Here is a 17,341-nt window from a genome sequence, read left to right as displayed (position 1 = left end):
CTTTGTATTTTTTTTTTCTTTTTTTGTTGGTTGTGGGGCTTGAACTCTGGGCTTAGGCACTGTCCCTCAGCTCTTCAACTCAAGGCAAGTGCTCTACCGCTTGAGCCACAGCGCCACTTCCAGTTTTCTAGTGGTTTATTGGAGATAAGAGTCTCATGGACTTTCCTGCCCGGGCTGGCTTTGAACCACAATCCTCAGATCTCAGCCTTCTGAGTAGCTAGGATTACAGATGTTGAGCCATCAGTGCCTGGCCAGTGCTTTGTATTTTTTGACAAAGGAATAGATGTTGTATATAAAAAGTAATTTAAAAAAAAACTGAGATTGAATGACACTTTATTTCTCCGAAGAGAATTAAACCTTGTTCAGCTAAAGGTGCTCATAATTTCAAATCATTTAATTCGTTTTCAGATTTGAGATAATTTTTGACATTAGTCTTAAATCCCATTTTACATTTGATTCATTCTTACTTCTAGTGTATAGTCCTGAGATTCCCAGCCTAAAGCATCGGAAGATTTATTTGGATTAACATTACTCTCTCTTTACCTCAACAAGCAAGTGTTTCAGTTCATTTTTTCTTTTTTAACTTGAACTTAAGGCCTCAAACTTGCTAGGCTTGCTTGCTCTACCAGCAGAGCTTTTTACTGGTTATTTTAGAGAAGGAATCTCTCAAGACTTTTCTACCCAGACTATCCTCAAACTGTGGTTCTCTGTATCTCAGACTCGTGAGTAACTAGTATTGTAGGTTCTGGCTCATTTCCACCTTTTGAAATCAGCAGGTTACTTAGAAAGTACCTAACAATGACATTTCTGTATTCTCTGAGGTATTTGCCATCTTTAATTAGCTTTTTACCCCTTCACACATTTTTGTGTCCAATTTTATAACTGTTCTTGGCTGATAGGTTATTCTATTTGCCTAGTCTTATCACCTCAAAATTTCATTGTCACTTAGGAGGCTGAGATCTGAGGATCATGGTTTAAAGCCAGCCCAGGCAGGAAAGTCCATGAGACTCTTATCTCCAATAAAGCACTAGGAAACCCAGAAGTGGTGCTGTGGCTCAAGCAGTAGAGCACTCACCTTGAGCTGAAGAGCTGAGGGACAGCACCCAGGCCCAGAGTTTAAGCCCCACAACCGACAAAAAGGCTGGGAAGGTGGCTCAGAGGTAGAGCACTTGCCTTGCATGCCGGAGGCCCTGGATTCGATTCCTCAGCACCACATAAGCAAAAAGAAAAAAGCCGGAAGTGGCGCTGTGGCTCAAGTGGTAGAGCGTTAGCCTTGAGCTGAAGAGCTGAGGGACAGCGCCCAGGCCCAGAGTTCAGGCCCCATGACCGGACCCAAAAAAAAAAAAAGAAAAGAAAAGAATTTTTATAGCCAGGTGTAGTATCTCATTCCTGTAACCCCAACTACTCTGGACACTAAGACTGAGAGGATTGTTATTTGAAGCTAGCCCACAGAAAAAAAAAAAAAAAAAAAAACCCTGTGAAACTGTCTCCAAAAAGAAGATGCGCTGGGGTTTTGGCTCATACCCACGGAGCAAGCCATGCGAGTGGAGGCCCTGAGTTCAAAATCCTAGTACTGGTGCAGTAAATAAATAAGTAAGCCAAACATTAATTTGAAAGCTTAAAAACTTGCTTTTATTATATGATTTTATTATACATTATAGGAAACGACTCCAAAGTAGATGGCTTAGTAAACTTTGAGAAGCTAAGAATGATTGCCAAGGAAATTCGTCAAGTTGTTCGAATGACTTCTGCAAATATGGACCCCGCTATGATGTTCCGACAGAGGTATGACACCGAGAAGCATCCAGAGTGACAGATACTCATGTCTCATTTTTCCTGCACTGCAAGGGCCTGACCCACATCATTCTCAAATAGTTTCGCAATAACCTAATAGGTAGGAAGTACATCTGAAGATGTAGAGCAGAGCAGCAGAGCAGCTTCTCTGATTTGCCAAGATTTGAACCCCAGCTTTCACTATAACTTATCTGAGTGTATTAGTAGGTCTATATTGTTTTTTAAATTTCCAGCATACACACCTAAGAAAATCTGGTTTCTAACCTAACATAGAAAGTATTCGTCAGTAGTATGTCTTTTTATTTTTACCTAGTTTCTTAAAAATACAGTTCTAATTCAAACTTCATTCTTTTAAAGCAGTTCTTTTTCCTCAAGTTACAATGCTACTCTTTATTTGGATGAATTTTTTCACAGGATTTAGAAAGAATAAATTTAATTGTTATCCTTAGAAAATAATTCTACTCTATTAATCTGATCTTCTACAAATACTTTTTAAAATTCATTTTTAATAAAATACAAAGGCTTTCTCAAATATCTATATGAAATTTATAGCAAGTAGGTTGATAAGAAGTTCCTACTAATTTTCATAATTTTTAGAGTGTCTATAGATACTATAATTTAAATTTTTCTAATTTTCTTTTGGATCTCTATATAGGATATTAAATTGGAATAATTTACAGAAGTAGATAAAAATTTCCACACATATATATTGTCTCCCCCATTGTCTCCTTTTCTCTTCCCTCTTTCCCTCCACTCTCTTTTTCTCCTTCCTTTTTCTTTCCCCTTCTCTTCCTTTTTCCCCTCTGTCTCTTCCTCCCTCTTCCATCTCTTGCTCCCTCTTCCCTCCTCCATCTCTTCTCCCAAGGAAACAAGAATATCTAATCCTTTGTAATACAAAACCAGCACGTGTCTGGATTATTTTGTTTTCTTACACAGCTATTTAGACATCTTTGTTTCTGCAGTTTGTTTTTGTAGTAGATCTCACCGTTTACTCTAGTTGAGCAATTGTCAAAGTATGAAAGGAAGGAGTGTGCCAGATCTCCTCTTCTCTACCATCCTATTTCTGCCCCTTGAGATCACTGAGAGAGCTATCATTGCTCAAAAATGTAGAAAAAACAGGGGCTGGGAAGGTGGCTCAGTGGTAGAGCGCTTGCCTTGCATGCTCGAGGCCCTGGGTTCAATTCCTCAGCACCACATAAGCAAAAAAGAAAAAAGCTGGAAGTGGCGCTGTGGCTCAAGTGGTAGAGCGCTAGCCTTGAGCTGAAGAGCTGAGGGACAGCACCCAGGCCCAGAGTTCAGGCCCCACGACCGGACCCAAAAAAAAAAAAAAAAAAAAAGTAGAAAAAACAAAACAAAACAGTAAGAACCAGGGACCAAATCAAACTTGGAGGAGGCTTATTTGTCTGCTTTTGTTGTGTGTGTGTCCTTTGTACAGTGGCCCTTCCACTCCCTGTTGTCATTCACTCATATTTGTTACTATTCTGGTCTCTGAAGACATGAATTTGTGACCCTGTCAGACCAGATGATAATATACCAAGTACAAGATATAATCAGGAATGAACAACAACAAAAAAAAAAACTGTCAGTTTTCTTGGGAAAAGCCTCAATTGAGTGAAAGGTATGAGGGAAAACAAACATATATGTTTAAATCTGACTATTTCCCAAATCAGTTTGATCAACCAATACTAAAATATAGCATCTTTCCTTAAGCAATTGTTCATGATGGTGGTGTGTACTTACCTCATATGGGCAAAATAATTCCTTTTAGCATTAATCCCATTTGTAAGAAAAATGGCATCTTTATTCAAACAGTGACAAGTAGCATAAAGACAGTGAGGGTTTGGGGTTTTGTTGTTGTTGTTGTTGTTGTTGTTTGTTTTTGTCCATTGTGTGGCTTGAACTCTGGGCCTGGGTGCTGTCCTTCTGCTCTTCAGCTCAAGGCTAGCACTCTACCACTTGAGCTACAGCGCCACTTCTGGTTTTCTGGTGGTTTATTGGAGATAAGAGTTTCCCGACCTTTCGTGTTCAGGCTGGCTTTGAAACATGATCCTCAGGTCTCAGCCTCCTGATTAGGTAGGATTACAGGCGTGAACCACCAGCGCCAGGCCAAGACAGGATTTTTTAAGATGGGGTTTCACCATGTTGCTCAAGCTGGCCTCTACCACATGCACCTCTTGCCTCAGCCTCCAGGTGCTTCTAGAACAGGTATCTAGGCCACCACCCTAGCTTGCTGATATAATTTTCTATCCATTTTAAGTTGGATTTGCAAGCCAAAATTACTGACTAAATTCTTTGCCAGAGAAATTTCCCCACTTAGGTGAAATGTAATTTCACCTGTCAGTTAAATGGCTCACATTTTTTCAAGAATAATATTCAGAAAGACAGTATTCAGTATATAGACAGGGGAGGTAGCTCAGTGGTGCCATCTACAAAAAATATAAATATAGACAGATAAAATACAAATACAGATATAGAAAAATACAGAGATATAAATATAGAAAGATCCTTTTTTAAAAAATTCCCTAGAAACTTTGAATTCTAGATTTATACTAAGTAAATGTTTACCCCTAAGTGTCTTTCTTATTCACATTAACTGCTTCATGAATTAGGTATTCAAAATACATTTGGACCTGGACATTGGTAGCTCACTCCTGTAGCTACTCAGTAGAAAACAGATCTGAAAATTGTGGTTCAAAACCAGCCCAGGCAGAAAAGTCCATGAAATTCTTTATCTCCAATTATCCAGCTAAAAGCTGAAAGTGGAGCTGTGGCTCAAGTGGTAAAGCACAAACTTAGAACCAAAAAGCTCAGCACAGTGCCCAAGCTCTGAGTCCAAGCCCTAGAACTGGCACGCACACGCATACGCACACATGCATTTGATCTGAAACATTTAGAAATATATGTGGAGTTTTTCTGGCCTTCAAGACCTATCATACTGTAATATTCTGCATTTCATTAAAGGTCATTTTATTGTTAAGCTGTGATTTTTTTTTTCTTAATAAAATTTTTCCATTCTGTTCTGTCTGCATAATTTCTGTGACTCTCAACTGTTGTCTTTTATCTGTGCTTTCCTATTCAAACACATGCTTCAATGTTTGTGGCTCTTGCTTACAGGAAGAAGAGGTGGCGGAGTCTGGGGTAAGTGTAGAGAGAAACACAACTGAAATAAAGGTTGTGCAACTCTTAACATATATATACACGTATATATTGCATCCTTTTTTCATTAATGCACGCATATCAATAGCATGCATTCTATTAACTCTGTCAGCCTATATTCCTGACAAGTGCCTTTTGCTAACAAGGTAAAAGCAGAGATAGAACTAGCTTTTTTGTGTTCTAATGGGTTTGGGGTATTTGTTGTTGTTGTATTTTTCTATTGACATGCCACAAGGCCTTTAAGATTTAAATTTAGCAGGTTTCTGTTAAATGATGATAGTATTGAATATTATATACTTAGTATATTCCATATACTACGATTCCAAGCACTCTTAAATCAGTGATCTTATTTAATTTTCCTCTCATACTACGAGTAGATGCTTTTATTCTCAAGTCACAGATGGGGAAAATAGAATTATGCAGTCTTACAGCTCATTAATAGTATAGCCAAACCTAGGCAGTTTGATTAGAGTTCACTCTTAAAGATGTGAACATGGATGAGAGGTCTGTTGATAAAGGTTTTATTTTCTGACTTCTCCGATTATAGGCAGCTTTTATCCAAGCTATATTATGACATTCCTCACATCCACAAATGCCTGAGACTTGAAGCTGGTATCAGCTCTACTTACAAACTTACCTCTCTGTAAAGCTGTGAAAGAATCAAACTCACTTTTTTTTTTTTGTTAAAGGAAGTTCGGGTCCCTGCCCCTTTATAGTTAGGGGTTTATTTAGGAGTATTGAAGATTTTATATATTATGTGCCTACTCCTTTATTTTTAGATGAAGGAAGAAATGGCTTTTATGGGTGATGAGATGCATAAGGGTGCTTTTGTTTATTTTAATGATAATAAACTGAAGTTAGTTACATTTATTACAGGTAAGGGGTTTTTTGTTTGTTTTTGTGTTTGAGCCACCTCCTTGAGCCTTGTCTTATTGTGGTCTTTTCTGTTAAAGCTTGGTCACCTTGACTTTCCTGCTATTTTCTTCCTCCTACTCTGTGTTTCTTGTGTACTTTCTTCTGCATCATACATTTACGTCTTGGTCTTTTCTGGTTCTTCTTACTGAACACAGAAGTTGAAACCTGGCATTACTACTGTGCAGCATACTTGACAGTATATCCTAGGGGGTGTTTGGGGTGATTGAATGCCTTATGTTAATTACCATACTCCCTGTTCATTCGTTCAGCTGTAGGGTTTGCCTTGTCTGATATTGATGCTTGTGTACATTAGGTATTTTCCTTTTACAGAGAGAATTTGCTATTTTGGAAATAGTTTACAAAGGTATTTTATAGTGATAATGTTTTCATTTCTTGAGGTTTTATATTCTCCATTTATTGACCTTATTTTTTGTTTGTTTTTATTTTTTGGCCAAGACTTAAACTCAAACTTGGTAATTGACAACTTTGCTCATTGGCTGGCACTTACCAACTGGCCATGCCTCCAACCTGTTTAATTTGGAATATCAGCTAAGATAAAAATGGCTAAATATTAGTATTAAAGTCTCCTAAATGTTAGACTTGATTTTTCTGCATTTGAGCCCAAGATGTCACCAGTTGGTTTTATGTACTAAGAAAAATCACTGCATTCTCCTCTAACTGCTCAAAAGAGGAAAATATAAGCAAAGTACATTGATTTAGGCTTTCTAAAACTTCTTTATGATCAGAATATGAATCTTCTGGATCACTCCGTCCTTTAGCTTCTGGTTTTCATCCTCCCCACCTCCATGTACAAATACATGTGCATATACTTATACACACACATACCACAGTACTGTCCAGTGTGCCTTACAGTGAGTGTATTGGCAGCACATCATTTCTAAAGCACGCCATTAAAGAACTAAAAGTTCCTCAGGCTGGACTCTTTAAGTTGGCTTTACAAATACTTAAAAGCTAGTTTTTGTTGTTGTTGTTGTTGTTGTTTTTATCGGTTGTGGGGGCTGAACTTAGCCTGGGCGCTGTCCTTCAGCTTTTCAGCTCAAGGCTACCGCTGTACCACTTGAGCCACAGCACCACTTCCAACTTTTTCTGTGCTTAGGAATCAAACCTAGGGCCTCATGCATGCGAGGCAAGCACTCTATCACTAAGCCAACTTCCCAGCCCCTAGTTTTGTGGGGGTTTTTATGCCTTCTGGCTTAACTCTTTATGATCAAGTTCTCCCAGAAGGTTGAAAATATAATTCATTAATATCTCCGGACTTTTCCCCAACCATTCTGCAAGTTTTGAAGTTTCTGCATACTGGTTTCTCTACTGATCAATAGCAATAGAAAGGTTCAAGGTTCTTTAAAAGTGACACCAAAAACAATGCTGTAATAGTTTTTCAACTGTTCCACTTGATTTACAGCAAAAACATTCTGATTCAGTGTTTATTTTAGACGAGGTATGTGAGCACTGAAGAGCAACTTGTTGTACAGTGTTGGTAATGTTTTCAGAATGTGGACCTGGGCACTGGTGGCTCCTGCCTGTAATCCTAGCTACTCAGGAGGCTGAGATCTGTGAGTCATGGTTCAGAGTCAGCCTGGGCAGGAAAGTCTATGAGACTTTTATCTTCAATAAATTACTCTGAAAAGGCCAGAAAGTGGCACTGTGGCTCAAGTAACAGAGCACTAGCCTTGAGCACAAAGAGGCTCAGGGATAGCATCCCAGTCGGCGGGGGGGGGGGGGGGGGGGGGGGGGGGAGTGGTTTAAAAAGTAGGCTGAGAGATACTGTTAATTAGCCTAGAATGGCAACTGCCTTCAAAACAGAAACCATCTAACAATCTTGCTGGCCTTATTAGGGCAAACAGCATCACAAGGCTGTTTTCCTTTATTTCTAGATGTAGTCTTTGTGTAAGGAAGCATGACAGAAAGAGCAGAGTGAAGCTGCAGCTTATTTGAATTATGATTCTTTCTAACCAGTCAAGGCCATTGCAGAAGTAAAATCTCAGATCCCTATACTTAGAACCCAATGTTTTACGTTTGAATGGAACTGTTGTGTTACATCTGATGTCTGGCTTCATTGAATTAAGTATGTAAGTGTTGTTATTCTCAGCTAATTATTTTTTGGGTTACTGTCTTAATTTTTGGCCAAAAGGTGGTAATTGGTAAAATTAATCCACATGCTCAGTTGAACCTGCTGTAGACATGGTGATTGCAATAGCATGTCTCAAGTAATACAAACAAGCAAAGATGCTGTAGAAACTTCCTTGCAGAAGAACCCTTGGTGTAGGTAGCCTTGGAGCAGAGGATTTTTTTTTCTTAGCACAATTGTGCCACAGATTACATAGACACAAATGCAGGTCGGATGGAGTCATTGCTCAGGGAGGAATTGTATCTTGTTCTTGTGACTGCTGTATTTTGCTCATTCTTGTTCTTAATTCAGAACAGCGCCATGTATGCCCAATTACTTTGCATTAATGCTCTGTCTTTTAACTCATTTCCATCAGCATGCGATAGCATTAACAGAACAAAATCCTTTACTCTTCATTCTCCTGGGCTCATTTCTATTTACAGCCTCTGACTGTGATTTCCATCTTCCAGGTCATTGAGTCAAGGCAGCACAAATTCAAACATGCTGGATGTGCAAGGAGGTACTCACAAAAAACGGGCACGCCGCAGCTCTCTGCTGAACGCCAAGAAGCTGTATGAGGAGGCCCAAATGGCACGCAAAGTGAAGCAGTATCTCTCAGGTCTGGATGTGGAGACAGACGAGGAGAAGTTCCAGGTGATGTCACTGCAGTGGGAGCCTGCATATGGTACCTGTGAGTACACACCTTCCTTTCTGTGACACGAAAGATCACCACACAATAGACACTTCATTCTCAGGAATTGTGCTGAAGCACCAGTAAAATAGTTAATTGGCTCAGAAGCCTTACTGACTACTCAAGCATCCTGGGAGTCTATTAATCATGTACAAATTCCAGTGATTGCTGATATTTACTGTGTGTGAGAAATAGATAAGTAATTTTTCTTTAAAGAGCCTTATAAAGACATCTTAGATTATAGAGCTGTATTTCTGCTTGAGAACATTTTTTGCATTCACCTGTAAATGAAGCAACAAGTGAAATTTTTACCTTTCTAAATTTAATGAAAAAATAATTACCAAGCAGAATCTGTTTAAAACATTTGAGATAATACTAGGTAGCAGTGAAGTGAAACAAGAAAAATACCAGACACATTCTGATACTGTTAATAATAGCTAGAAAGGACAGTGAGGCCTAGTACCAGTGTTCATGTCTATAATCTTAGCGACTTAGGAGGCTGAGATCTGAGGATTAAGATTCAGAGCTAACCCAGCAGAAAAGTCTGTGAAACTCTTAACTGTAATTATCCACCAAACAAAGCCGGAAGTGGAGTTGTGATATAAGTAGTAGAAGGCCAGCCTTGAGTGAAAAAGCTACGATATAGCACCCCAGCCCTGAATTCAAATCCCATTACCCGCTCTTAAAAACAAGATGCTTTTACTTGGTTTATATTGAGGGGAGGGGAAAATGCCATAGCTCTAGCCAGAGGATTCAGTTATTTAATAAGCCATTGTGTATGGTCTCAGGAATCCCTGTATTTTCTTTTGGGGGGGTCCGGTCCTGGGGCCTGAACTCTGAGCCTGGGTGCTGTCCCTCAGCTCTTCAGTCAAGGCTAGCGCTCTACCACTTGAGCCACAGCACCACTTCCAGCTTTTTTCTTTTTGCTTATGTGGTGCTGAGGAATCGAACCCAGGGCCTCATGCATGCCAGGCAAGCGCTCTACCACTGAGCCACCTTCCCAGCCCAATCCCTGTAATTTCATTCTCAGAGCTGTTACCTGATTCTTGCCCTAAAAATATTCTGTAGGCTGTCATAATGAATGTCTGTCTCCACAGTCATGAGGGTATCAGAATAAAGGAAGGGCAACATACCAACGGGCTTTCTTTAGGAATGAAGCCTAGGAAGGGAATTACGTACCCTCTTCCCCCCTTACCACTCGGGCTCTTTAACTATTAGGAGAAAGAGTATAGAGTGGGGAGGAGTCATGGATGGAAGCCGGGTGAAGTGGAAGCGGAGTGGATAAGTAGTGTTATTTTGACCAAGGCGCTTCAAAGTCTCAACAGCCTCTGTGCTCATCAGGGGTGTCAGCATTACATGCGGCCTTGGTCTCTGGCCTTCTTCTCCAAAACCACAGGTATATTTGTTTAGTGGTGGAGGGAGGGGAGTTCTAGGATATGGTTGTTGGGGGAACGTGGTGAGTCACTACTATAACTACATTGAGACAAGTTGAACATCTATTTTTGCTTTTCTTTTGGTGTTTAAAACAAATACATCATAAAGTGCTGAGGTTGTACCTGCATGAACCATCCTGATCAGCTGTCTGAAGGACTGACAAGACTGTCTGGAGAATGAATACTTTCCTTTGGATGATAGTATTGGCTTTTATTCAACAGAGGCAGTGATTTGTTTCTCTTTTCTATACTGAAGAACATGGGGTATTAGAGAGACTTCCAGGCTTTTATGAAATTCATCTGTTACATGGTGGGAGGAACTTCCCAGCCTAGGGAATTAAAGCTGACTTAATAGAAACCCAGAGAATGTGGAGTTGATGGAAGCAGGTTGCTGCCAGAACCTTTGAGAATTTTGTTTTAGAGATTTGGGTGCTTCCTTATGTGCAAGACATAAGGAAGGTCAATGATGTGATCAGAATGTCATTCGTTCCACCCTTGTCCCTAGAATGCCGTGTAGGCCTCTGGGATTGATACAGCGAGCGTGTTTAGTAATATAGATGACACCATCTTAACCTTGAGTAGAATGGTGTTGGGGGTGGAGATACTTGATGAGTATAATGAATTATTTAAGAAGGAAGGCTGGATGTGGTAGCTCACACCTGTAATACCAGCTACTGGACAGGACTGCAGCTTTAGACCAACCCAGGAAAGCAAGTTAGCAAGACCTCATCTCAAACTGAGTTGCACGTATGCTTCCCATGTAATAGGTAGAAGAATCAAAGTCAGGGGCCAAACCAAACCCAAAAACAAATTAAAAAAAAAACAAAGCCAAAAGCACTGAGGGCATGGCTCCAGTGTAGAGCAGTAACTAGGTCCTGAGTGCAAACTCCAGTAGCAGATTATTCTATAGTAATTTCAGAGGTAATATTTTAGTTAAATGAAATTCCTTGAAAATTAGTTTTCAGGGGGCTAAAAATAAGTTTTATATGTATTGTTTATATTAGTGGTAATGAATCTTGCCTAAAAAAGTAGTTACTGTGAGGTGCCAGTAATCCTAGCTAAGATCTAAGGATCACAGTTTGAAGCCAGCTGAGGGAAGAAAGTTTGAGACTCTAACCTCCAGTTAACCAGCAAAAGCCATGAGTGTTGTTGTGGAGCTGTGGCTCAAGTGGTAGAGCAAAATAGCTCAAGAACAGTGCCCAGGCCCTGAGTTCAAGCCCAAGACTAGCACAATTTAAAAGAAAAAAAAAAGTTACTTATTTCTTCTCTCTCCTGTTAGTGACCAAGAATTTAAGTGAGAAAAGATCAGCCAAATCATCTGAAATGTCTCCTGTGCCTTTGAGGTCAGCTAGCCAAACAGCTAAAGCCCACCTGCATCAGCCCCACAGGGGGAGCCAGATGCTTCCGGTGCCCGCCGTTAACCTGCATCCCGTCAGGAAGAAGGTGCAAGCTAGAGACACTGCACTGAGTGAGTATTTACAGTAAGATTCATTTCATTCACATTTCCAGGGAAATGGACAAAGGATTGTCCATAATCCAAAGATCAGGTGTTAGGTTGTGTAATGTTATTTATCACTTCATGAATCACAACTTGTTTCATTTTATTGGAATCTGTTTTTATCAACAGGGAACTTATAGCCTCATATCTTGGGTATTTACATCAAATCTTGATGTAGGTACCAAGTTCAATTCAAGATTTGGTTTCAATATATCAAGGGCTTCCTACATGCAGATAGGTGTTTAATCAATTATCTAGTTGGTTGTTATGCAAAAACCTCCTCTGAAAACCTAATTAGGAGAAAAAATGTAAAGTATTTCAGTGTAAAGTACACATTTTCCCCCTTATAGGTCATATTGACATTGTGCAACTTTGTGTGTGTGTGTGTGTGTGTGTGCGCGCGCGCGCACGCGCATGTGCATGCATGTACGTACGTATGTGCTGGTAGTGGGTTTCACTCAAGGCTGACCACTCTACCACTTAAGCTCTGCCTCCAGCTTTTTGTTGGTTAACTGGAGATAGAGTCTATAGAAAAATAAATAACCAACCCCTTGGGGTTGGGGTTGGAGTTGGTAGCGCACTAGTCAGTGAGTGAAAGTGGCGCAGGTACCAAGTTCAAGTCCAGATCTTGGACCAAGGAAAAAAAGAGTCTTGTGGAATTTCCTGCCTTAGCTGGCTTGAATCATGATCCTCAGACCTCAGCATCTTGAGTAGCTACGAGGTGTGAGCCACCAGCACCCAGCCCAAGTGACTTTTAATTATTGTTTTGATAGGATCATTATTTTTGGAGGCTAGATTGGATTTAATTTCTAGCAACGTTACATGGCCTATGAATTATACCTAATACATATTTGGTAGAGGTTTGTGAATGTAAGTTGACCTTATTTGAGATACGAAGTTCAATTAGAATCACCTTCTTCTTTGCCACATTTTGAACCCACTGATTCAGACCCTCAGACAGATACCGTGTTAATAATGGGTTTGCTATCCTGGGGTACATGCTGCATATGAAGAGCAAAATCAACAGGCTTTTAGCAGAGAAAAGGAGAGGCTTCTGAAGGTTTTTTTATTTTGTTTTAAGGTAACAGTTACACAGAACTTCAAGGCTCATGAAGCAGGAAGTGTCTGTGGGAACACACAGAGGGAGGGGCATACACATGCATACCTGACCACACTGACCATATAGCATTGCACATGTGTGAACACACATGGGGCTTGTGCATGTCCGAGACTGCACTGACTGCAAAACATCATAACATGCAGCAGGGAAAGTCCTTGGTGCAAACCTTTTAAGCTGAAGCACTGAGTGAAGTTGGGAGGAGAGGAGAGGAGGGTGGGCTAGCAGTCGTAATACTCATGTACTGTGTGAAGAAAGAGACACTTGATGTGACAGGCGGGGGTGGGGGGTGAAGAGTGGCAGAAAGTGCACTGCACACATATATATAAATGGACATGTTAAGTCATAACCCTTGGTACAACCATTTGTAGACGAAAATTGTAGACAAAAAACATATAAAACTAGCAGAACCACTGTCTCCCCCAAAATGAATAGGAAGGTTTCAGAAAGTTGATTTGAGCAGCAGAAACAGCTTGGGATCTGCCAGGGGCTCTAAGCCCACCACTGACCACAAGTGACATGCAGTGTTGAAAAGCAGTAGTGGCTGAGACTGACACTAAGTGCCTTGTGACTGTCACGCGTGGGTCACAGGGCCTTACTGCCATTAGATCTCTACAGAAATAATCCTCTAAGACAGCCAGTAGTTACATACATACTGCTAGTAAGTGTGCAAGCTGGGGCTGAGCCCAGACTGACTGGCTCTAAAGTCCTTGTTTTTAGCCAACATGCTAGCAGCTTCCAGGGCACAAGAAGTGAAGCCATCACTATGTTGAAATGACAACTTGCTGGGCTAAAGGGAATTTGTCAGTGAAAAGCCATAAAGAGATTTGAAGCTAAGTAATATGGTACATGCATGCCTGTAACCCTTACACTTGCGAAACGGAGGATGGAAATTTCAAAGCCTTGGCTATAACAGATATTGAAAAAGAAAGGTGGGTAAGCAGATGGAAGGGAAAAGGAAGGGCAAGCAAGTTCCAGTGCAAATTCCCTTTTGAAAAGGAAGGTGGAGTACAGCAAGATTAGTGGTCGGAGTTTGAGAAGAAAGCTGATGGACCAGTTTGTTCAAAGATGCTCAAGGCCTGGACTTGTTTGGTGAAAAATTGGTCGAGAACATGGAATACAAAATTGGAAAGGTTGATAGATGATTTCTTAGTTGGAATGGAAGGAGGAAGGAATTTAGCTCTGGTTTCTTACCTGGATATCATTGCCTAAGGTGATACTGTACCAACTTTCTTCCCTGTGTTATATGGCACTGTTTATAGATCTATCGTGTTTACATTGTTAACTGCATTTAGGGCTGTGAGTATTGTTCATTGTGGAACTGCTGTTACTGTTACTCTGCTTGCTTCCTTGGTGCTGCTTCATTCAGGGAAGGATGGATATAAAAAGTTGAGCAGTGTTTAAGTTTGATCTACACTGAACAAGGCCACACTTGGACAAAGATGGTGGTAGAATTTTATAAGAATGTTTCCTGTGAGCTCCATGCTATTTTTTTTCATGATTTTCTTTGTGTTGTTTACTTTCCTCCTGTAACATGAATTTAGAGCTCTTGCTATATGGCTGCCGGCTCTTGTGTCCCCACAGCGCAGCTGCACCACAGGGAGGGAGAGAGGACAGTACGACCCAGACCCTCACTGCCCAGGCCTCCTCTTAGTGGGCAGAGAAGAGCGTCAGTCTCTGTCTGCTAACGGGATTGCAAATAACTGTGTCCTTTGGGGGTACTGTATTTAGACTAGTTTGAAACTGAGTTCCCTCATGCCACCAAACCAAACAGTGTGGTAGGGCTGACCAGCTGACATTGAATGAGAAACCTAGATGGAAGAATCTGCCATGACCCGCGGCCGTCCCTCACCAGCATCCGGGTGGCAACACTAGCCGTTGTGCACCAGTGGCTCTGCTTACGTAGCAGTCTAGGCAGCCGCACGTCCAGGTGACTGATGTTCATTGGCTTCTTTGGTTGTAGTTTTAGGTACAAATTTACCTCAGAAAGTTTTAGGCGCTGAAGAAGTCAGTGGTAAGAGACATGCAGAAGACACTGTCTCCGTGGCGTCCTCTCTGCATTCCAGTCCCCCCGCGTCTCCTCAGGGCTCCCTGCGCAAAGGTAAGTCAGCTGCTCCCATCCAGTGCTTTCCAACACAACCTTTGCTTTTCCGTCTATACACAAGTGATAGGAAAGAATACAGTCATAAATTTACTACATAGCCTGCAAAATTAAGAACTTTCGGGGGATGGAAAAGAAGTGGATGATATCCAAGGTACATTATGTTCATAAACTGATCGGTTGAATGGTAATTCCAACTACTAAAAAATCGTGTCTTTTTTTAAAGAGCAAATTATAAAAAAGCATCCAGAAAAGCATAATTCTCAAAGCCTACTTTTTGATCTTTGATGTTTCTTGTTGATTTATTCAAGTGTTCATGTAACTAGGAATCCATTATTCAAAGTGTGATAGGGTGAGAAGCATACATAAAAATGAAGACAGAAGTCGTGGTTATTTTGGTCTGTGCCAGCTCTTAGTGTTACTATCTGTCAAATTTTTCTATACTTGAACATTTCTACGGAGTATTTGCAAAAATATCTACAAAGTTTTTAACCAACTATAAAATATTTAGAAAGAAATGTTGAGGTTGATGCTTTGCTCTTTCTAATAGAATGTCTTTTTTTCCTTTATCAAGCTTTAAAATAACATTTACCTTTATGGGATTTATTCAGAATTTTGTGATGTAAAAAATGAAATCTTGCACGTACATTTTCCTAATTCATGCCCAAACTTTTCTTAGCCTGGGCAGTACAAGGAGATGCCATTTTATGTGGCTAGCAAAGACCCAGAATGTTTGTGGGTCAAAACCAGCCCAGGCAAAAAGTTACCGAGGCCCAGAGCTGGTGGTTCACACCTGTAATCCTAGCTACTCAGGAGGCTGAGATCTGAGGATTGCACTGGGCAGGAAAGTCCAATAAACCACCAGAAAACCAGAAGTGGTGCTGTGGCTCAAGTGGTAGAGCGCTCGCCTTGAGCTGAAGAGCTGAGGGACAGCGCCCAGGCCCAGAGTTCAAGCCCCACAACTGATGGGGGGGGGGGAGGGGAGTTACCAAGATCCCCATCTCAAGCAGTATCTGGGTGTGGTGCACTTGTCATCAGCTACCTGAAAAGCATAACCAGGAGGGTCACAGCCAGGCTGGCCCGAGCAAATGCACAAAACCCTGTCCCTAAAGCAAAAGAAGGACAAATGTGGTTCCAGGAGTAAAGCACCTGCCTACCACATGCAAGTTCAACCCCCAGTTCCCCCAGATACCAAACAATGGTGATTACAGCACAGTATGGAGCATGTGTCAGAGAGACAGCGTCATTCCAGCAGGAAAGAGCAGCCCCTGCTCTGAGTCTCATCTCTTCAGGGCATGTTCTTACTATCTGCTCTGTGTTAGTGATGTGTGGTAACATCAGATCTAAATTTGAACGAACCCTGGCTCTGCCCCCTGCTGTGCCTGTTGGTATTTTACTTTTCTGTAAGCTGGGGTTTCATTGCATATGTTGCATAAAGCCCAGAGTGTGGTACAGTGTCTTGTCTCTTCTCTGTTGCCACCCCAGGCCAACCTGCCCTTTCTGTGCTCACACCAGAGATGGGAATGTTCACTCACATTTTTACTAAAGAGTGAGTGCTACATGGAAATAACAGGACATAAAATACATATGCAATGGGTGTATTTATAACAAGCTTCTGCTCCAGTGGTAGATCACACTCGCTTTGAAGCACATGGAGGTGTGTCCTCTCTCATTCAGTGCTGACAGTGGGACTGGCAGCAAGGCCTCTGGTTAGACAGATGATCCAGATGAGCAGTGTCCATGTGCTCTTAACCCTCTGGCAGAAGTGATCCACAGCCTCCTCCCCTTGGGGAAGGTGGGCAGCCGTCCAGCCCATTGTAAACAGCTCTGTGAACAGAACGTGTTCCCCTAACAGCTGTGTTAGGGGAGGGGATGGAGGACAGGACAGTTCCTCCATTGCTTACTGCAACGGGAAATCCACACACTTTGGACTAGAGCGCTCCTCCCACTGTCCCTCAGTGCTGACCGTGATGCTGACAGAGCCGTGAGCTTATTAAAGTTATTTTTACTGAAGGCTGACACAATTCTCCACAAAACTGTTCGAGATTGTTCTGTGTGTTTGGCCAAAGCTCCAACTGACTGCAGAAGTTTGCATAGAAATGTTTTTGTCCAAATCTGTGGTTGAGCAAAAACATGTCAGTGCACTCATTACCTTGCTCATGTAACTATAACCCCTCTGTACAGTATCTTAATAAAAAGTATCTATTAAAAACAGAAATAGTTACATGGCTAAACATAAAAAAGAACATTACGAGGGTCTGTTCTTAGTTCTTATTGAGCTTTGAAATTAGTTGCGTTCTAATAATTTACTTTTTAATATAGCCTATTTCATGTTTTTCACAAGGAGAATTTTAAACAAGTACAAAGTTTTAAAAATCATAAGACCTTGAACATCGTTTTCCTTGGAGCTGAAGGAGGTTAGCTTCCATCTTGGAACACCCAGGAGCATTGGAAACGATGCTTCATTTTATATTTTTGCTAGTTGTATGTTTATAGAAAAATAATCTC

The 17,341-nt window shown here is 41.0% G+C and overlaps 1 protein-coding gene across 9 annotated transcripts in view; it reads left to right on the top strand.

Moving 5' to 3' along the window:
- Rapgef6 (Rap guanine nucleotide exchange factor 6) overlaps positions 1-17,341 on the top strand; it is a 149,734-nt gene that overhangs the window by 118,542 nt on the left and 13,851 nt on the right. For 7 of the 9 annotated variants that reach the window (XM_069993676.1, XM_069993679.1, XM_069993674.1 and 4 more), the window contains 5 exons: positions 1,662-1,785; positions 4,909-4,932; positions 8,464-8,684; positions 11,397-11,585; positions 14,696-14,833. In XM_069993676.1, the coding sequence (XP_069849777.1) occupies positions 1,662-1,785; positions 4,909-4,932; positions 8,464-8,684; positions 11,397-11,585; positions 14,696-14,833 (696 nt within the window). The remainder of the gene's footprint in view (positions 1-1,661; positions 1,786-4,908; positions 4,933-8,463; positions 8,685-11,396; positions 11,586-14,695; positions 14,834-17,341) is intronic. The other 2 variants (XM_069993675.1, XM_069993683.1) reach the window with 1 other exon arrangement.

This window comes from Dipodomys merriami, unplaced genomic scaffold (assembly GCF_024711535.1).
Source record: "Dipodomys merriami isolate MVZ:Mamm:240054 unplaced genomic scaffold, mDipMer1.0.p SCAF_44, whole genome shotgun sequence".
Classification (NCBI taxonomy): domain Eukaryota; kingdom Metazoa; phylum Chordata; class Mammalia; order Rodentia; family Heteromyidae; genus Dipodomys; species Dipodomys merriami.
Note: the sequence above shows the minus strand (reverse complement) of the source record. Positions and strands in the feature narration are given on the sequence as shown.